Genomic DNA, 22897 nt, shown 5'->3' on the forward strand with positions numbered 1-22897 from the left:
AATGTCCTCTGGTCTGATGAAACAAAAATAGAACTGTTTGGTCATAATGACCATCGTTATGTTTGGAGGAAAAAGGGGGAGGCTTGCAAGCCAAAGAACACCATCCCAACTGTGAAGCACAGGGGTGGCAGCATCATGTTGTGGGGGTGCTTTGCTGCAGGAGGGACTGGTGCACTTCACAAAATAGATGGCAGCATGAGGACGGAAAATTATGTGGATATATTGAAGCAACATCTCAAGACATCAGTCAGGAAGTTAAAGCTTGGTCGCAAATGGGTCTTCCAAATGGACAATGACCCCAACCATACCTCCAAAGTTGTGGCAAAATGGCTTAAGGACAACAAAGTCAAGGTATTGGAGTGGCCATCACAAAGCCCTGACCTCAATCCTATAGAACATTTGTGGGCAAAACTGAAAAAGCATGTGTGAGCAAGGAGGCCTACAAACCTGACTCAGTTACAGCAGCTCTGTCAGGAGGAATGGGCCAAAATTCACCCAACTTATTGTGGGACGCTTGTGGAAGACTACCCGAAACGTCTGACCCAAGTTAAACAATTTAAAGGCAATGCTACCAAATACTAATTGAGCTTATGTAAATTTCTGACCCACTGGGAATGTGATGAAAGAAATAAAAGCTGAAATAAATCATTCTCTCTACGATTATTCTGCCATTTCACGTTCTTAAAATAAAGTTGGGATCCTAACTGACCTAGGACAGGGAATTTTTACGAGTATTAAATGTCAGGAATTGTGAAAAACTGAGTTTAAATGTATTTGGCTAAAGTGTATGTACATTTCCGACTTTAAGGTGCAGAGTTGAGTAAATCAAATCAAATCAAATTGATTTATATAGCCCTTTGTATATCAGCTGTACAGAAACCCAGCCTAAAACCCCAAACAGCAAGCAATGCAGGTGTAGAAGCACGGTGGCTAGGAAAAACTCCCTAGAAAGGCCAAAACCTAGGAAGAAACTTAGAGAGGAACCAGGCTATGTGGGGTGGCCAGTCCTCTTCTGGCTGTGCCGGGTGGAGATTATAACAGAACATGGCCAAGATGTTCAAATGTTCATAAATGACCAACATGGTCAAATAATAATAATCACAGGCAGAACAGTTGAAACTGGAGCAGCAGCACGGCCAGGTGGACTGGGGACAGCAAGGAGTCATCATGCCCGGTAGTCCTGAGGCATGGTCCTAGGGCTCAGGTCCTCCGAGAGAGAGAAAGAAAGAGAGAAAGAGAGAATTAGAGAGAGCATACTTAAATTCACACATGACACCGAATTGGACAGGAGAAGTACTCCAGATATAACAAACTGACCCTAGCCCCCCGACACATAAACTACTGCAGCATAAATACTGGAGGCTGAGACAGGAGGGGTCAGGAGACACTGTGGCCCCATCCGATGACACCCCCGGACAGGGCCAAACAGGAAGGATATAACCCCACCCACTTTGCCAAAGCACAGCCCCCACACCACTAGAGGGATATCTTCAACCACCAACTTACCATCCTGAGACAAGGCCGAGTATAGCCCACAAAGATCTCCGCCACGGCACAACCCAAGGGGGGGCGCCAACCCAGACAGGAAGATCACATCAGTGACTCAACCCACTCAAGTGACGCACCCCTCCTAGGGACGATATGAAAGAGCCCTAGTAAGCCAGTGACTCATCCCCTGTAATAGGGTTAGAGGCAGAGAATCCCAGTGGAAAGAGGGGAACCGGGCAGAGACAGCAAGGGCTCCAGAGCCTTTCCGTTCACCTTCACACTCCTGGGCCAGACTACACTCAATCATATGACCCATTGAAGAGATGAGTCTTCAGTAAAGACTTAAAGGTTGAGACCGGGTTTGCGTCTCTCACATGGGTAGGCAGACCATTCCATAAAAATGGAGCTCTATAGGAGAAAGCCCTGCCTCCAGCTGTTTGCTTAGAAATTCTAGGGACAATTAGGAGGCCTGCATCTTGTGACCGTAGCGTACATGTAGGTATGTACGGCAGGACCAAATCATAGAGATAGGTAGGAGCAAGCCCATGTAATGCTTTGTAGGTTAGCAGTAAAACCTTGAAATCAGTCCTTGCCTTGACAGGAAGCCAGTGTAGGGAGGCTAGCACTGGAGTAATATGATACATTTTTTTGGTTCTAGTCAGGATTCTAGCAGCTGTATTTAGCACTAACTGAAGTTTATTTAGTGCTTTATCCGAGTAGCCGGAAAGTAGAGCATTGCAGTAGTCTCCACTGAGGTCCCATCGATGTGGATAGGGGTGTGCCCTCTCTGCTGTTTCCTGAAGTCCACAAAAAGCTCCTTCGTTTGTGTTTGTGTGCAAATGTACAATATATTCATATTGGTATACTTACACATTATTTTGACCAGGTGCAAAGGAGGCCCTCGACATAAGAAGAATGGAGTCAATTGTTGGTAAGATTAACATTGTTTGGTGCTCCCTAGCGGCGCAGCGTTCTAAGGCACTGCATCGCAGAGGCTTCACTACAGACCTACGTTCGATCCCAGGCGGTGTCATAACCGGGCTTGACCAGGAGTCCTATAGGGCGGCACACAATTGGCCCAGCGTCATCCGGGTTAGGGGAGGGTTTGGGCTTTACTTGGGGGCTTTACTTGGCTCATCGTGCTCTAGCGACTCCTTGTGGTGGGCTGGGCGCCTGCAGGGTGACTTTAATCGTCAGTTAAGCGTTGTTTCCTCCGACACATTGGTGCAGCTGGCTTCCTGATTAAGCGGGCGGGTGTTAAGAAGTACAGTTTGGCGACCTTTGCCTCTCTCGAGCCTGTTGGTGAGTTGCAGCGATGAGACAAGATCGTAATTGGATCACAATTGGATATCAAGAAAATGGGGAGAAAAAGGGGTTAAAACACAAAAAATTATAAAAAATGAAATAATAGGTTAACTTTGTTTATCTAATGTTTTTCTGTGTTGTCTTATGTGACCTATGTTAGCAGATGATTGAGAATTGCTTATAATTGGCTGTCTCTTGTTTATGTCTTTATTTTCTAAAAGGTTACGTGGTGGAGAAAATAGCTGCAACAAAAAAGTGGATCTGAAGATCATTCAGCTTTGACTTAACTAAGATATAGTTAGAGCGTTGGACTAGTAACCGGAAGGACTAGTAACTGGACTAGTAACTAGTAACCGGAAGGTTTCAAGTTTCAAGTTCAAACCCCCGAGCTGACAAAGTACAAATCTGTCGTTCTGCCCCTGAACAGGATAAATTAACCCACTGTTCCTAGGCCGTCATTGAAAATAAGAATTTGTTCTTAACTGACTTGCCTAGTTAAATAAAGGTAAAATAAATAAACATATGAACTCAAAGGGATTAACACAAGTATAAGCTTATTATGTATTGTTTGATGATATAACTACATAAGAATCTTGAGGAAATAACATGTGCACTAGTGTAGTAGGGACACAGTAGTGAAACAAGAAGATGTCAATTGATTTTGAATAGGCAAATGTGTCAGTTTTCAATAGTAATTCAAAATGGTTTATGTATGAAATTAAGGATCAGGAGCAATTTAGTTGTGATTAGTAGTGACACAACACTAAACGCACAAATGTCAGTAGTAATTCAATAAGCATTGAGTAAGCATACTGTTCAGCAATAATGTGTAGTCATTACATAATAATTCAATAGTGAACATGTAGGAATTGTGTAGTTATGTGCAGGTTTTAAGTAGTAGATACCCAAAGGCTCAGAAGTTACACAGTAGTCATTAAGGGAGAATCATATAATGATTTTAATAGGAAATATAGTGTTCACCAATTTATCACTCATTACTACTTAAATTAGTACAAAATCACTGCTGGTTTGCTACACAGCTCTATAGCAAACAAGTAGTAAAACCAGCAGGTTTTGTGTAGATCTTGAGCGGTAGTGATGTTAGTAAGTGACAGACCAAAATGACTGTGGGGCAGAGGTGGTCCAAAATAGGGGACCACTTTTTGCTTTGGGTGGGCTGTGTGGTTTTTTATTGGGCACAGGGCAGCATAGTGCATTTTTTTTCCCTGGTTTACTTTCACTCTTCTGCTCATATTTTCCCTATAAACAATGGCTTGACTTACTTTTGATATTATCCTGAATAAAGTTGAGAAATGTTTGTGAAGGTTTGTTATGGTGTGGCAATTATTAAACTTTACAGTTGCTTATGATGCGCCCTTGTGTGCCCTTGTGCTCCAACTAACTCTGACAATTGAACTAGAGGGAGGAAGTCTGTTTTAGGCACATCATGGTTTCTCTAATAATCTAACAATACAATGCTTAGCTTTATACAAAATATTCAGATCAAAAATGAACAAATTAGCCTCCTTCTGTAAGTCTATAGCAGACACAGTAGCCATCGAACATACTGTAAAGATATGAATGTCAATGTCGTAGACACTGTATCACTATATCTCTATAGTTCTGGGTTTAGGACCCATGCTTCGATTCCTTTATGCAGGCTTTATATATATATATTTTTTAAAATCTTTATTTAACTAGTAAGCAAGTCAATTTAAGAACAAATTCTTATTTACAATGACGGCCTACCCCGGCCAAACCCTAACAGCGCTGGGCCAGTTGTGCGCCACCCTATGGGACTCCCAATCACAACCGGTTGTGATACAGCCTTGAATCGAACTAGGGTCGGTAGTGAAATGCAGTGCCTTTGACCGCTGCGCCACTCGGGAGCCCGAGTAAACAGTGCATTCGGAAAGTATCCAGACCCCTTGACTTTTCCCACATTTTGTTAAATTACAGCCTTATTCTAAAATTTATTAAATAGCCCCCCCATCAATCTACACACAATACCCCATAATGGCAAAGCAAAACAAAAAAAAATGAAATATCACATTTACATAAGTGTTCAGAGCCTTTACTCAGTACTTTGTTGATGCACCTTTGGAAGCAATTACAGCCTCAAGTCTTCTTGGGTATGATGCTACAAGCTCGGCACAACTGTATTTGGAGAGTTTAACCCATTCTTCTCTATAGATCCTCTCAAGCTCTGTCAGGTTGGATGGGGAGCGTTGCTGCACAGCTATTTTCAGGTCTCTCCAGAGATGTTCAATCAGGTTCAAGTCTGAGCTCTGGCTGGGCCACTCAAGGACATTCAGAGACTTGTCCCGAAGCCACTCCTGCATTGTCTTGGCTGTGTGCTTAGGGTCGTTGTCCTGTTGGATGGTGAACCTTCACCCCAGTCTGAGGCCCTGAGCACTCCTGAGCAGGTTTTCATCAAGGATCTCTCTGTACGTTGCTCCGCTTATCTTTCCCTCGATCCCAGTCTCTGCCGCTGATAAACATCCCCAAAGCATGATGCTGCCACCACCATGCTTCACAGCAGGGATGGTGCCAGGTTTCCTCCAGACGTGACGCTTGGCATTCAGGCAAAAGAGTTCAATCTTGGTTTCATCAGACCAGAGAATCTTGTTTTTCATGGTCTGAGAGTCTTTAGGTGACTTTTGGCAAACTCCAAGTGGCTTCCGTCTGGCCTCTCTACCATAAAAGCCTGATTGGTGGAGTGCTGCAGAGATCGTTGTGCTTCTGGAAGGTTCTCCAATATCCACAGAAGAAATCTTGAGCTCTGTCAGAGTTCTTACCATCCTCTCTGACCAAGGCCCTTCTTCCCCGATTGCTCAGTTTTGCCGGGCGGCCAGCTCTAGGAAGAGTCTTGGTGGTTCCAAACTTCTTCCATTTAAAAATGATGGGGGCCACTGTGTACTTGTGGACCTTCAATGCTGCAGAGACTTTTTGGTACCCTTCCCCTGGTCTGTGCCTCAACACAATCCTGTCTCGGAGCTCTATGAACAATTCCTTCGACCTCATGGCTTGTTTTTTTTTGCCAACTGTGGGACCTTATATAGACAGGTCTGTGCCTTCCAATCAATTGAATTTAGCAAAGGTGGACTCCAATCAAGTTGTAGAAACATCTCAAGGATGATCAATGGAAACAGGATGGGCCTGAGCTCAATTTCTAGTCTCAGAGCAAAGTGTCTGAATACTTATGTAAATAAGGTATTTCTGTTTATTATTTTTAATACATTTAGAAAAATAAAATATAAAACTGTTTTTGCTTTGACATTATGGGTTGTGTGTAGATCGATGAGGGAAAAAAGTAATTTAATCCGTTTTAGAATAAGGGTGTAACATAACAAAATGTGGAAAAGGTCAAGGGGTCTGACTACTTTCTGAATGCACTGTATATCTGTCCAGTACACGAAGTGTAGACTTTAGGCTAAAGTTGAGTCAATGTCAGTGATATCAGCATGAGTTAATTTGGGTAGTGCAATGTCCCTGACTTGTTTGTCTGCTTTCTGTTGTTTGTGGGCTCTGTCTTTCCCTTAGGAGTAATGTGGTCCCTGGGATGTGCTGCAATCTTATTTTCTGTTGTGAATTATTGATGAACTTTCTGTAATGACTTCAGTAATGACATATCCTAATTGCCTTTATGTGAGAAAACAAGAGTCAAAGGTTAAAGAAAATGGTAAAGCATTTGTTTTCTGAAATCAAATAGTCTTACATTAATAATCAATGGGCTGGGTTGGTAAATGGAAGTGTAATGAAGTGTGGTACTGTTGTTGTATCATCACGCCTGTATTTCTGTGGAGGAACAAGGGGTTGTTGTAGTCTTTCAACATGCTTGCTTGTCAGGGATCAGTGGTCAAAGGCCAAAGGCTATAATTTAACCCACTGGGAAAGGTACAGTTGTCTAGCATATCATGTCTTCCACCTGACCTTAAATGTAATTTACTGTCAACCAAATGGAAAGAATTGTAAACAATCCTAAAGCCATGTTGTTGACATTACACAGAGCGGTAGGGGTGTTACAGCAGGAGTTGTAAGTAGGCACAACCGGTTCTCAAAGCAATTTGTATAATTCTGTATGTACACTACTGTTCAAAAGTTTGGGGTCACTTAGAAATGTCCTTGTTTTTGAAAGAAAATCCTTTTTTTAGTACATTAAAATAACATCAAATTGATCAGAAATATAGTGTAGACATTGTTAATGTTGTAAATGACTATTGTAGCTGGAAACAGCTGATTTATAATGGACTATCTACATAGGCATACAGAGGCCCATTATCAGCAACCATCACTACAGTGTTCCAATGGCACGTTGTTATAGCTAATCCAAGTTTATCATTTTAAAAGGCTAATAGATCATTAGAAAATGCTTTTGCAATTATGTTAGCACAGCTGAAAACTGTTATGTTGATTAAAGAAACAATAAAACTGGCCTTTTTTAGACTACTTGAGTTTCTGGAGCATCAGCATTTTGGGTTCGATTACAGGCTCAAAAGGTACTTTCTTCTGAAACTCGTCAGTCTATTCTTGTTCTGAGAAATGACGGCTATTCCATGCGATAAATTGCCAAGAAACTGAAGATCCCCTACAACTCTGTGTACTACTCCCTTCACAGAACAGCGCAAACTGTCTCTAACCAGAATAGAAGGAGTAGTGGGAGGCCCCGGTGCACAACTGAGCAAGAGGACAAGTACATTAGAGTGTCTAGTTTGAGAAACATATACTGTAAGTGGTAACACTTAGAACAGACTATGGTCATTCAAAGAGAGGGATGTGAGCTGTAGTGGTATCTCACTTGGAGGCTACCAGTTTGTCAAGCTGGGCGAAATGAAAAGTACATGATAATGATACATGAATTAGGAGGCTCTTCCAATTGTTGCGGCACGAGGGAATGATAAAAAAAAGGAGGAGGAAAACACACAACATTTATGGGCACATCCAATATTGACAATGAACAATGTGCTGTAACCCTCACGTGCAGTTGCCAAGAGACCAGATCACCTTGTTGTCTTGTGATTGGTAACTAGATGGACACGTGATGGTGTTATGTTATGTTTGTGTGAATACTTTATATGAAGACGAGGACAGGCAAATCCACCATTCACTCCACTCACTCCAAGAAACTCAGAGAAACACCAACACAGGGACCCTCTGACTCATTGTTAGGATTTCTTCTCTCAATATAGACTTATCCTAAAAGAATACATTTACAATATGATGTGCGTTGATTACATCTTGAGTGTATGTTTAGATTTGATCTGTTTTGTTTCCTATCAAGAGTATGGCTACATTTATGTTTGCAAATTTAGATCATGCATTTATGGACTTATTACACTTAACCTGTGTTATTTCTTTACAGATATGACATCACTCTGAGACCATGTATAATACAACAGGAGCTACCTTTCAGAGGCTGTATGGGGTACCTGTGAAGGCTGTCCTGTACATGACACCATGTCTTCTCTTCCTCTATGTAAATGGTGTTATGCTGTTCACCTTGATGAGTAAGCCTGTCTTTCAGGAAACCACTCGCTATATTCTATTTGGCCATTTGCTTTTCTCTGATTCTCTCCACCTTACTATGAGTATGGTGATGTATATGCTTGCTGTGATCAGACTGAAGATGATTAGCTATGTTTGTATGGTTATGTCTTGTTCTGCGGGAATCATTGCAACAATCTCCCCTTTCAACCTGGCTGTGATGTCACTAGAGAGGTATGTGGCCATCTGCTTCCCACTGAGACACGCTCAGATTGCCACCTGCAGGAGGACACATGTGGCCATCGCTGTGTTGTGGGTCTTGGGCTCCTTAAACTCTCTCATTGAAGTCTTTGTGTTTGTTACAATTGAGTCTACACCTTTTACTATGCAGATTTTCTGTAGCAGGTACAATCTATACACACAACAGATTTATATAGAGTTAAACATAGCTTTCACCACGTTAAATTTTGTGACAGTAGGTGTCATCATTATCTACACGTACATCGCCATCCTGGTTACAGCTAGGTCTGTTTCCTCTGACAAGACTTTAGCCAGTAAGGCCCACAAAACAGTGCTCCTACACCTGATTCAGCTGGGCCTGTGTCTCTCCTCCACCCTCTTTAACACTATTAACACCCTGATTCACTGGCACATGGACCCTGTGGTAGTGATGCATATTCAGTATGTTCTGTTTGTAGGCCTCATAATCTTCCCCAGGTGTCTGAGTCCCCTCATATACGGCCTGAGAGACCCAACATTCAAACACGTCTTCAAATATTATTTTGCCTTCGGCTTCAGAAACTCAGTAAAGCCATGATGTACTGCAAAGATACAGAGATCTGTGTATGTACTGTATTTGCTTTTCAGTCACTTGTACCTTGAGTGATTGTTTTCTAAGAAATAACAGAAAGATTATGTTGGACTTATTTGGAAATCAGTCATGTATCATTTTATGTTTTCTTTTTACAAACTTGAGAACAAAATCATAAAGATGTGCATATATAATTTGATACCTGTTGCTAAGCTTAAATAGTTTAGGGAAAATAATTGTAATCTGTCACTAAATAAGATGATACCATTGTGTAAAAAAATCGACCTACGTCAGAAATGTATTTGTAAATTATATGTATTGTTTGGACAGTATAATGTAACAGTTAAAGTAACAGTTAACCTTGTGTTTGAGAAATAGATATCTTAAAGCTCCCTCAAAACATGCAATGGACTGTAATAAGATGCACACAAATCTAAACTAGAAATTGATCAACACAATTATAGAACACTACATAATTATGCAGTTAAATGACATTGTAACAAATAAACGTTATTTCACAAAAATGCTTTTATTGATTGTAAAAAAAATTAAAAAATGTATGGAATACAGTTTTACTGAGCGATAATGTAAACGCCCATTCTTCCAAACAAGCTATTGTCCAATGAATTGATTATCATATTATGAGCACCAAAACCTGCTCTTTTAGTCTACAAACGGTGTTAGTAGAGGAGGTGTTAAACCTATTGAAGTCATTACCCGATGGTAAATCTACAGGTTATGATCTTATGGACAATTTTTTACTTCGATATGCTGCTTCCCAGATTGCAGCTCCACTGAAATACATATTTAATTGGTCACTGGAAAAGGGGATGTTTGCAAATGTACGGAAGCATGCTAAACTGTGGCCTATTCCGAAAGACAGCAAAGAACCCATTACTACTGCCAATGGTCGACCAATTAGTCTACTCCCTTCACTCAGTAAGATATCAGAGGGTATTGTGAGTAGACAATATGGGAGTACATGGAAAATAATTATCTGATTACAGCCAATCAGCATGCTTATTGCAAAAACCATTCCACTACCACGGCATTGGTTGACATAACTGACCAGTGGCTGAACGCTATGAATAATGGCATGTTTGTGGGTGTACTATTTTTTTTATTTTTGTGCAGCATTTGATTTAGTGGATCATAAAATAATTTTGACAAAATTATTGCTTTATGGTTTTAAGGAGGTGGCATTGAATTGGGTACAGTCATATCTAACTGACAGGAAACAGTCCACCTATATCTATGGTTCATTTTCTTCCCCTCATGCTTTAAACTGTGGAATACCGCAGGGCAGCTGCCTTGGGCCACTTCTGTACTTAATATATACGTACCAACGACCTTCCTTGTGCCTTATCTGAAACTCAAGTTACGATTTATTTGCAGATGATACTACATTTTCTACAGCAAGGCAATCGTTCAACAGGTACAGCAAGCTCTACAAGTAGATTTGGAAAATATCAAGGAGTGGGTTTGCAGGAACAAACTTGTTTTAAACACCAATAAAACCAAAAGTTATGTTGGTCTGTTCCACCAGGAAAAGGCCAACACATCATGGGATACAATTAAGTATGGGGGGAGTACAACTTGAGGAAGTGGCAGCAACCAAACGACTAGGAGTGCAGCTAGACAACTGCTTATCATGGTCGTCTCAAATAACTAATCTATGAAAATAAATATTAAAACTGCATGCATGATCAGAAGGATAACTAAATATTTACCAGGAAAGATTCTTAAGCAAATAACCCCTAGCATTAATTGGCCGTGAGGTGAACTACTGTTCTGTGGTCTGGGGAAAAGCATCAGCTAGTGAAATTAGGAGACTGCAGATTGCACAGAACAAAGCAGCAAGGATTGCTTTAAGGTGGAGATATGGTTCTTCTGTTGTAGTCATGCGCAATGCTCTTGGTTGGTCATCAATTAACAAGATCATTTAAAAAAACATGCTTATTTTATTTCATAATATACACAATTTAAAATGGCCAAACTCTATTCACAACAGTATTCAGTTGGTACGAGTTAGACATTAAGTAAATACTAGGAATAGATTGTCCACCATCTATGCGTTATCCAGACAAAAGAAAAATAGGCAAAATAACATTTCGATTTAGAGCAATAAAGAAATTGAATCGTTTATCTGAGCACACCAGAAACCTTTCAATATATAAATTCAAACAGTACTTTAAAACCATTTAAATATAATACCTTTTTATTTTTTATGTCACCTTTATTTAACCAGGTAGGCAAGTTGAGAACAAGTTCTCATTTACAATTGCGACCTGGCCAAGATAAAGCAAAGCAGTTCGACACATACAACAACACAGAGTTACACATGGAGTAAAACAAACATACAGTCAATAATACAGTAGAAACAAGTCTATATATGATGTGAGCAAATTAGGTGAGAAGGGAGGTAAAGGCAAAAAAAAAGGCCATTGTGGCAAAGTAAATACAATATAGCAAGTAAAACACTGGAATGGTAGATTTGCAGTGGAAGAATGTGCAAAGTAGAAATAAAAATAATGGGGTGCAAAGGAGCAAAATAAATAAATAAATAAAATAAAATAAATCCAGTAGGGAAAGAGGTAGTTGTTTGGGCTAAATTATAGATGGGCTATGTACAGGTGCTGTGTGAGCTGCTCTGACAGCTGGTGCTTAAAGCTAGTAAGGGAGATAAGTGTTTCCAGTTTCAGAGATTTTTGTAGTTCGTTCCAGTCATTGGCAGCAGAGAACTGGAAGGAGAGGCGGCCAAAGAAAGAATTGGTTTTGGGGGTGACCAGAGAGATATACCTGCTGGAGTGCGTGCTACAGGTGGGTGATACTATGGTGACCAGCGAGCTGAGATAAGGGGGGACTTTACCTAGCAGGGTCTTGTAGATGACCTGGAGCCAGTGGGTTTGGCGAAGAGTATGAAGCGAGGGCCAGCAAACAAGAGCGTACAGATCGCAATGGTGGGTAGTATATGGGGCTTTGGTGACAAAACGGATGGCACTGTGATAGACTGCATCCAATTTTTTGAGTAGGGTATTGGAGGCTATTTTGTAAATGACATCGCCGAAGTCGAGGATTGGTAGGATGGTCAGTTTTACAAGGGTATGTTTGGCAGCATGAGTGAAGGATGCTTTGTTTTGCGAAATAGGAAGCCAATTCTACATTTAACTTTGGATTGGAGATATTTGATGTGGGTCTGGAAGGAGGGTTTACAGTCTAACCAGACCCCTAGGTATTTGTAGTTGTCCACGTATTCTATGTCAGAGCCGTCCAGAGTAGTGATGTTGGACAGGCAGGCAGGTGCAGGCAGTGATCGGTTGAAGAGCATGCATTTAGTTTTACTTGTATTTAAGAGCAATTGGAGGCCACGGAAGGAGAGTTGTATGGCATTGAAGCTTGCCTCGAGGTTAGTTAACACAGTGTCCAAAGAAGGGCCAGAAGTATACAGAATGGTGTCGTCTGCATAGAAGTGGATCAGAGACTCACCAGCAGCAAGAGCGACATCATTGATGTGTACAGAGAAGAGAGTCGGTCCAAGAATTGAACCCTGTGGAACCCCTATAGAGACTGCCAGAGGTCCGGACAACAGACCCTCCGATTTGACACACTGAACTCTATCAGAGAAGTAGTTGGTGAACCAGGCGAGGCAATCATTTGAGAAACCAAGGCTGTCGAGTCTGCTGATGAGGATGTGGTGATTGACAGAGTCAAAAGCTTTGGCCAGATCAATGAATACGCTGCACAGTAATGTTTCTTATCGATGGCGGTTAAGATATCGTTTAGGACCTTGAGCGTGGCTGAGGTGCACCCATGACCAGCTCTGAAACCAGATTGCATAGCAGAGAGTGTATGGTGAGATTGGAAATGGTCGGTAATCTGTTTGTTGACTTGGCTTTCGAATACCTTAGAAAGGCAGGGTAGGATAGATATAGGTCTGTAGCAGTTTGGGTCCAGAGTGTCCCCCCCTTTGAAGAGGGGGATGACCGCAGCTGCTTTCCAATCTTTGGGAATCTTAGATGACACGAAAGAGAGGTTGAACAGGCTAGTAATAGTGGTGGCAACAATTTCGGCAGATAATTTTAGAAAGAAAGGGTCCAGATTGTCTAGCCCAGCTGATTTGTAGGGGTCCAGATTTTGCAGCTCTCTCAGAACATGAGCTGACTGGATTTGGGAGAAGGAAAAATGGGGAAGGCTTGGGCGAGTTGCTGTGGGGGGTGCAGTGCTGTTGACCGGGGTAGGGGTAGCCAGGTGGAAAGCATGGTCAGCCGTAGAAAAATGCTTATTGAAATTCTCAATTATAGTGGATTTATCAGTGGTGACAGTGTTTCCTATCTTCAGTGCAGTGAGCAGCTGGGAGGAGGTGTTCTTATTCTCCATGGACTTTACAGTGTCCCAGAACCTTTTTGAGTTAGTGTTGCAGGAAGAAAATTTCTGCTTGAAAAAGCCTTGGCTTTTCTAACTGCATGTGTGTATTGGTTTCTAGCTTCCCTGAAAAGCTGCATATCACGGGGGCTGTTCGATGCTAATGCAGAACGCCATAGGATGTTTTCGTGTTGGTTAACCTTTCTGATCTCCCCATCCCGGATCCGGGTTCGTGAATACAGACTCAAGCTCATTACCATAACGCAACGTTAACTATTCATGAAAATCGCAAATGAAATGAAATAAATATGCTAGCTCTCAAGCTTAGCCTTTTGTTAACAACACTGTCATCTCAGATTTTCAAAATATGCTTCTCAACCATTGCAAAACAAGCATTTGTGTAACAGTATTGATGGCTAACGTAGCATTTAGCATTAGCATTCAGCTGGCAACATTTACACAAAAAAACAGAAAAGCAATCAAAAAAATCATTTACCTTTGAAGAACTTCAGATGTTTTCAATGAGGAGACTCTCAGATAGCAAATGTTCAGTTTTTCCTGAAAGATTATTTGTTTAGGACAAATCGCTCCGTTTTCTGCGTCACGTTTAGCTATGAAAAAACCCCTGTATCCAGGATTGTGTAAATCTATCAGCAAGCTCATTAGCATAACACAACGTTAACTATTTATGAAAATCGCAAATGAAATGAAATAAATATGCCATCTCTCAAGCTTAGCCTTTTGTAAACAACACTGTCATCTCAGATTTTCAAAATATGCTTCTCAACTATAGGAAAACAATCATTTGTGTAAAAGTAGCTAGCTAGAGTTAGCATTTCGCGTTAGCATTTAGCGTTAGCATTAGCGTTAGCATCCAGCACGCAACATTAACAAAAACATAAAAGCCTTCAAATAAAATCATTTACCTTTGAAGAACTTCTGATGTTTTCAATGAGGATACTCTCAGTTAGATAGCAGATGCTCAGTTTTTCCAAAAAGATTCCTTGTGTATTAGAAATAGCTCCGTTTTATACATCACATTTGGCTACCAAAAAAAATCCATAAATTCAGTCCTCAAAACGCTAACTTTTTTCCAAATTAACTCCATAATATCGACTGAAAACATGGCAAACGTTGTTTAGAATCAATCCTCAAGGTGTTTTTCACATATCTCTTCATTGATACATCGTTCTTGGACAAATGCTTTCTCTCCTGAATCCCAGGAGAAAATGCCCGCACCTGAAGATTACGCACAAATTTAGACAAAGGACACCGGGCGGACCTCTGGAAAATGTAGTCTCTTATGGCCAATCTTCCAATGATATGCCTACAAATACGTCACAATGCTGCTAAGACCTTGGGCGAACGACAGAAAGTGTAGGCTCATTCCTTGCGCAATCACAGCCATATAAGGAGAGAATGGAAAACAGAGCTTCAGAAATTCTGCTAATTCCTGGGTGATGCATCATCTTGGTTTCGCCTGTAGAATGAGTTCTGGGGCACTTACAGACAAAATCTTTGCAGATTCTGAAACTTCAGAGTGTTTTCTTTCCAAAACTGTCAAGAATATGCATAGTCGAGCATCTTTTCGTGACAAAATATCGCGCTTAAAACGGGAACGTTTTTTATCCAAAAATGAAATAGCGCCCCTAGAGCTCTAAGAGGTTAAGGGCAGTCGGGTCTGGGGAGAACCAAGGGCTATATCTGTTCCTGGTTCTAAATTTCTTGAATGGGGAATGCTTATTTAAGATGGTTAGGAAGGCATTTAGAAAAAATAACCAGGCATCCTCTACTGACGGGATGAGATCAATATCCTTCCAGGATACCCTGGCCAGGTCAATTAGAAAGGCCTGCTTGCTGAAGTGTTTCAGGGAGTGTTTGACAGTGATGAGTGGAGGTCGTTTGACCGCTGACCCATTACGTATGCAGGCAATGAGGCTGAGATCTTGGTTGAAGACAGCAGAGGTGTATTTAGAGGGCAAGTTGGTTAGGATGATATCTATGAGGGTGCCCGTGTTTACGGCTTTGGGGAGGTACCTGGTAGGTTCATTGATAATTTGTGGGAGATTGAGGGCATCAAGCTTAGATTGTAGGATGGCTGGGGTGTTAAGCATGTTCCAGTTTAGGTCGCCTAGCAGCACGAGCTCTGAAGATAGATGGGGGACAATCAGTTCACATATGGTGTCCAGAGCACAGCTGGGGGCAGAGGGTGGTCTATAGCAGGCGGCAACGGTGAGAGACTTGTTTTTAGAGAGGTGGATTTTTAAAAGTAGAAGTTCAAATTGTTTGGGTACAGACCTGGATAGTAGGATAGAACTCTGCAGGCTATCTTTGCAGTAGATTGCAACACCGCCCCCTTTGGCAGTTGTATCTTGTCTGAAAATGTTGTAGTTAGGGATGAACATTTCAGAATTTTTGGTGGTCTTCCTAAGCCAGGATTCAGACACAGCTAGAACATCCGGGTTGGCAGAGTGTGCTAAAGCAGTGAATAAAACAAATTTAGGGAGGAGGCTTCTAATGGTAACATGCATGAAACCAAGGCTATTACGGTTACAGAAGTCATCAAAAGAGAACGCCTGGGGAATAGGAGTGGAGCTAGGCACTGCAGGGCCTGGATTCACCTCTACATCACCAGAGGAAAAGAGGAGGAGTAGGATAAGGGTACGGCTAAAAGCAATGAGAATTGGTAATCTAGAACATCTGGAACAGAGAGTAAAAGGAGGTTTCTGGGGGCGATGAAATAGCTTCAAGGTATAATGTACAGACAAAGGTATGGTAGGATGTGAATACAGTGAAGGTAAACCTAAGTATTGAGTGATGATGAGAGAGATATTGTCTCTAGAAACATCATTGAAACCAGGAGATGTCATCGCATGTGTGGGTGGTGGAACTAATAGGTTGGATAAGGTTAGTGAGCAGGACTAGAGGATCTACAGTGAAATAAGCCAATAAACACTAACCAGAACAGCAATGGACAAGGCATATTGACGTTAAGGAGAGGTATGCTTAGTCGAGTGATCAAAAGGGTCCAGTGAGTAGTGAGGTTGGTTGGGGTCACGGCTAGCCGGGTCATCAGTAGCAAGCTAGCATAGGATGGAGGTCTGTTTTTAGCCACCTCGTGCATTTCCGTCAGTAGGATTAGTGGGGTTCCGTGTAGTAGAGGGGATCAATCCAATTCGCAAAAAAATAGATATAGTTATAGAGGCACAAGAAAAAGAAAAAGAAAATTGTCTGATAGATCTATTCAGGTAGCAGCCGATAAGACAGCTAACGATTAGATGGGCGTTCAGGTAACGTCGCAACGGAGGAGCCAGCTGGATAACTCCCTTGGGCAGATAACGTCGGTAGTCCAGTTGTGAAGGCCCGGTGGGGCTCCGCGTTGGCAGTAAAAACAGGTCCGGATAGGTGATTGTAGCCCAGGAGTGGCTGATGGAACTCTTCAGCTGGCTAGCTCCGGAATAATTTATGTTTGCTCCGGGATCGACGTAAGCCGATAGTCACACGGATAGCAGCTAGCTAGCTGCGAGATCCAGGTGTAAATGTCCAGAGCTTGTTGTTGAAATCAGGGGACATGGAGAGAAAATAGGTCTGGTATGTTCCGGTCCGAGCCGCACCGTACAAAACTGGCGATAGATTTTCGAGCTAAAGGATAGCTGATGAACACAAACCGTGGTTAGCTGAATGCTAACGATTAGCCAGTAAAGAAGCTAACTAGCTTCTGGCTAGCTTCTGACTAGCTTCTGATTAGCTTCTGGTTAGCTTCAGGCTAGCTTCTGGCTAGCTTCTGGCTAGCTTCTGGTTAGCTTCTGGTTAGCTTCTGGCTAGCTTCTGGCTAGCTTCTGGTTAGCTTCTATGGAGGATTTCAGATTTGAGGCAAATAATACTTCATTTTTTAAAAATAAATTAGTGAGGCGGGTTGCAGGAGAGTGTTTTGAAGTTGAGTTTATGGAAAATAAAAAATATATATATATAAAAAGGTATGCGAAGAAAGTTGTAAATATATATATATACAGTGCCTTGCGAAAGTATTCGGCCCCCTTGAACTTTGCGACCTTTTGCCACATTTCAGGCTTCAAACATAAAGATATAAAACTGTATTTTTTTTGTGAAGAATTAACAACAAGTGGGACACAATCATGAAGTGGAACGACATTTATTGGATATTTAAAACTTTTTTAACAAATCAAAAATGAAAAATTGGGCGTGCAAAATTATTCAGCCCCTTTACTTTCAGTGCAGCAAACTCTCTCCAGAAGTTCAGTGAGGATCTCTGAATGATCCAATGTTGACCTAAATGACTAATGATGATAAATACAATCCACCTGTGTGTAATTAAGTCTCCGTATAAATGCACCTGCACTGTGATAGTCTCAGAGGTCCGTTAAAAGCGCAGAGAGCATCATGAAGAACAAGGAACACACCAGGCAGGTCCGAGATACTGTTGTGAAGAAGTTTAAAGCTGGATTTGGATACAAAAATATTTCCCAAGCTTTAAACATCCCAAGGAGCACTGTGCAAGCAATAATATTGAAATGGAAGGAGTATCAGACCACTGCAAATCTACCAAGACCTGGCCGCCCCTCTAAACTTTCAGCTCATACAAGGAGAAGACTGATCAGAGATGCAGCCAAGAGGCCCATGATCACTCTGGATGAACTGCAGAGATCTACAGCTGAGGTGGGAGACTCTGTCCATAGGACAACAATCAGTCGTATATTGCACAAATCTGGCCTTTATGGAAGAGTGGCAAGAAGAAAGCCATTTCTTAAAGATATCCATAAAAAGTGTCGTTTAAAGTTTGCCACAAGCCACCTGGGAGACACACCAAACATGTGGAAGAAGGTGCTCTGGTCAGATGAAACCAAAATTGAACTTTTTGGCAACAATGCAAGACGTTATGTTTGGCGTAAAAGCAACACAGCTGAACACACCATCCCCACTGTCAAACATGGTGGTGGCAGCATCATGGTTTGGGCCTGCTTTTCTTCAGCAGGGACAGGGAAGATGGTTAAAATTGATGGGAAGATGGATGGAGCCAAATACAGGACCATTCTGGAAGAATCTTCCAACAAGACAATGATCCAAAACATAAAGCAAAATCTACAATGGAATGGTTCAAAAATAAACATATCCAGGTGTTAGAATGGCCAAGTCAAAGTCCAGACCTGAATCCAATCGAGAATCTGTGGAAAGAACTGAAAACTGCTGTTCACAAATGCTCTCCATCCAACCTCACTGAGCTCGAGCTGTTTTGCAAGGAGGAATGGGAAAAAAATTCAGTCTCTCGATGTGCAAAACTGATAGAGACATACCCCAAGCGACTTACAGCTGTAATCGCAGCAAAAGGTGGCGCTACAAAGTATTAACTTAAGGGGGCTGAATAATTTTGCACGCCCAATTTTTCAGTTTTTGATTTGTTCAAAAAGTTTGAAATATTCAATAAATGTCGTTCCACTTCATGATTGTGTCCCACTTGTTGTTGATTCTTCACAAAAAAATACAGTTTTATATCTTTATGTTTGAAGCCTGAAATGTGGCAAAAGGTCGCAAAGTTCAAGGTGGCCGAATACTTTCGCAAGGCACTGTATCATTGAGTTAATAAAGCCGCATACAGACATGGTTTATTTTTTGTTTTCTTGAGTAAGACAGCCCCAAAATGCAGGTGTTTCAGCTTAGCTCAGTGCTTTCTGTGGTGGTGGGGCAAGCCAGCAGAAAATACGGAGCATTGCGCCGTGATTGGCTAAGTGTTCTGTCCCTCATGGGGACTTTACGTCACTGCCAAGTGTAAGAGGAGACATTGCAAATTCTAGCCCTTCGGCTGCTGCTATAGAAGTGCCCATCCAAGAAGGCTCAAGGTCATTGGCCAGAGATAAAATTACGTCAAATCATGTTATATGTACAGTAGCTTTGATTGGACTGATCATGTCAACATCATAGTTTCCCAATCTTAGCTAGCAGTCATCATCATGAATCCAGTCGACCATCTACTGGCAAATCCTTTTTAATCCTTGTCATACAAAAATAAATAATGAAGAGTACAGGAGGGGACTGAGTGGCTCGCCGCAGCCGATGTGAGTAAGACCTCAGGTCAACATTCAGAACAGGTCAACATTCACAAGGCCGCGGGGCCAGACGGATTACCAGGACGTGTACTGCGAGCATGCGCTGACCAACTGCCAAGTGTCTTCACTGACATTTTCAACCTCTCCTTGTCCGAATCTGTAATACTAACATGTTTTTAGCAGACCACCATAGTCCCTGTACCTAAGATCACTAAGGTAACCTGCCTAAATGACTACCCCCCCCCCTCCCCCTTTGAAAGGCTGGTCATGGCTCACATCAACACCATTATCCAAGAAACCCTAGACCCACTCCAATTTGCATACTGCCCCAACAAATCCACAGATGATGCAATCTCTATTGCACTGCACACTGCCCTTTCCCACCTGGACAAAAGGAACACCTACTGTATGTGACAATGTTATTAATTGACTACAGCGCAGCGTACAACACCATAGTACCCTCAAAGCTCATCAATAAGCTAAGGACCCTGGGACTAAACACCTCCCTCTGCAACTGGATCCTGGACTTCCTCACGGGCCACCCCCAGGTGGTAAGGGTAGGTAACAACACATCCGCCACACATATCCTCAACACAGGGGCCCCTCAGGGCTGTGTGCTCAGGTCCCTCCTGTACTCCGTGTTCAGACAGGACTGTACGGCCAGGCAGGACTTCAACACCATCATTAAGTTTGCCGATGACACAACAGTAGTAGGCCTGATCACAGACAACAACGAGACAGCCTATAGGGAGGAGATCAGAGACCTGGCCGTGTGGTGCCAGGACAACAACGTCTCCCTCAACGGGATCAAGACAAAGGAGATGATTGTGGACTACAGGAAAAGGAAGACCGAGCACGCCCCCATTCTCATCGACAGGGATGTAGTGGAGCAGGTTGAGAGATTCAAGTCCTTTGATGTCCACATCACCAACAAAATAACATGGTCCGAGCACACCAAGACAGTCGTGAAGAGGGCACTACAAAACCTACTCCCCCTCAGGAGCCTGAAAAGATTTGGCATGGGTTCTCAGATCCTCAAAAGGTTCTACAGCTGCACCATCGAGAGCATCCTGACTGGTTGAATCACTGCTTGGTATGGCAGCTGCTCGGCCTCCGACCGCAAGGCACTACAGATGGTAGTGCGTACGGCCCAGTACATCACTGGGGCTAAGCTGCCTGCCATCCAGGACCTCTACACCAGGCGGTGTCAGAGGAAGGCCCTAAAAATTGTTGAAGACTCCAGCCACCCTAGTCATAGACGGTTCTTTCTGCTATCGCATGGCAAGCGGTACCGGAGCACCAAGTCTAGGTCCAAGAGGCTTCTAAACAGCTTTTACCCCCAAGCCATAACACTCCTGAATATCTAACCAAATGGCTCCCCAAACTATTTGCATTGCCCCCCCCCCCATTTTACACCACTGCTACTCTTTGTTATTATCTATGTATAGTCACTTTAATAACTCTACCTACATGTGCTTATTACCTCAATTACCTCAACTAACCGGTTCCCCCGCATATTGATTCTGTACCGGTACCCCCTGTATATAGTCTCGCTATTGTTATTGTTATTTTACTGCTGCTCTTTAATGACCTGTTCCTTATATTTCTTATTCTGATTCATATTTTTAAAACTGCATTATTGGTTAGGGACATGTAAGTGAGTATTTCACTGTAAGGTTGTACCTGTTGTATTCGGTGCATGTGAATAATACAATTTGATTTGATTTGAAATTATAAATAAAACGTGTCGTGCTCATCGGCCAATGGACATAAACATTACACAACAAGTTGGAAATCGTAAATTCAAAGAGTGGTTTGGAAGGAATCAGTGACAGTGGCTGTGTGGTCCCAAATCTGGGATTAAGGGACTCTTTTCCGAGTTTAAAATTATAAACATTCAACACTGGCCATGCTGTCAATGAAGCATGATTTGTGCCTGTGGTGGCATTTTTCTGCTTTACCAAATGAGGAGAGAGTTACAAACTTCACACACCAGTCAAAGTTATACTTAAACTACATATTTTTTTAATAAGAGCTTTGCAATAGCATTTTTGATTGTCAATGATGCGCTATCTTCAATGAACCATTGAAAAGTGAGAAAATTACAAAGATCTTTTATAGCCAAGCTACACCCCTCTCAACTTACATGATGAACCACAGATCTAGGAACTCTTCACAAAGGGACTTTTACTTGAGAAAAGAGTATCCCTTAGCCAGATAGCATTCGCTATAAATTATCGCTCAGTTTGGTCTCTAAAATTAGGTTCTAATCTCGTTCCTGGTACTTCATAGCACAGAACCATTACCTCATGTTATCTGGAATGCTCTTTAGGTTTTATCACTCGAAGACATCGTAAATCTCCTCTGTCAGTGCTATCTCATAGAGGCCAATCCTCAGTGGAACACACACACAATAATCTATTCTGTCGAATAAAACATCCATTATAATGCAATACAATTATTAAAACATAATCTTGCAATTTTCCACGACATGCCACGCTCAAAACAACTGTTAACTCGGAGGACCGCCGCGCCACCTTCCTGTTCAAGTGAGCCGAGCACAACAATGTGAGTCCAAAAATGTTTTGTATGCTGCTGCATAAATTATGTAATATGCCAGGGAGCTATGTATACTGTAACTAAGAAACTAATACTAAGTGTATGTTGTGTAGTAAGATGTTAGTAGCCCATGTGCCTCACCCTAATAATCCGGTCTATTTACCCCTCCTAATTTCGCCTACTGTTCTGACTGTTCTACTGTAGCCTATAACCTGTTTGAGAGAAATGTAATGATGAAATATTGTAAGAGCTTTCATTGTCTGCTTATATGTCTCCTTTATTTATCCTACTGTTCTAACGTGGTGTACAGGGAGAGCATGTAAGAACGGCTCATGTTCTGAAATCCTTCGATGTACATTTCAAAAGTGCTCAACAAATAGTTATATTGACTAATTGAAATGACGGATTGCCTCTTATCCTCTTGTTGTCCCCTTATGCCATAGTTGTGTACATCTCAATTGTCATTAGAAACCACATTTGTAACTAAGCAGGTTAGCCATATCAGCAATGTTTTTTTTAAAGGCAGTAAATGAGGCTGAATGAATTGTTTCGCTGCAAGACAAGGCTCAGCTGATAGCCAGGTGTAGCAGTGATAAGATGTTGGGACTGCTTTATGTAGGCCCTAACAGTTTGTGGGTACCGTTTGTCACCTTTATAGTGCAATTCATGTATTGTTTATTATTGTGTTGTGTAGTGGCTTTGCTGGCATGCATTCCACTTGTTTTTGTTTTTTTTTGCCACACCAAGATTGACATGCTAAAATCGCCACTTGCTGTGAGTCTTTCGGGGTAAGTCTGTAAGAGATTTCCACACCTGGATTGTGCAA

General features: G+C 41.9%; 1 protein-coding gene and 1 long non-coding RNA gene across 3 annotated transcripts; one reads left to right on the forward strand and one right to left on the reverse strand.

The window, feature by feature from the left end:
• Window positions 1-1079: 1079 nt before the first annotated feature.
• Window positions 1080-14515, reverse strand: LOC149979125 (uncharacterized). 2 transcript variants are annotated; one of them, XR_016484981.1, is made up of 3 exons: window positions 14377-14515; window positions 13947-14008; window positions 1080-1207 (listed from the first exon to the last, which is right to left on the reverse strand). It is a non-coding gene; the product is annotated as an uncharacterized LOC149979125 (long non-coding RNA). The 2 variants fall into 2 exon arrangements; XR_016484982.1 differs by lacking the exon at window positions 1080-1207 and adding an exon at window positions 1555-1630.
• On the forward strand, window positions 8177-9606 carry LOC149979126 (odorant receptor 131-2-like). Its single transcript, XM_090192146.1, has one exon. The coding sequence runs from the start codon at window positions 8177-8179 to the stop codon at window positions 9092-9094; it is 918 nt and encodes a 305-aa protein (XP_090048272.1). The 3' UTR covers window positions 9095-9606.
• Window positions 14516-22897: the final 8382 nt, after the last annotated feature.

Source organism: Oncorhynchus mykiss, chromosome 12, assembly GCF_057628025.1.
Source record: "Oncorhynchus mykiss isolate SJ-2025 chromosome 12, ASM5762802v1, whole genome shotgun sequence".
In the NCBI taxonomy this organism is placed as follows: Eukaryota; Metazoa; Chordata; class Actinopteri; order Salmoniformes; family Salmonidae; genus Oncorhynchus; species Oncorhynchus mykiss.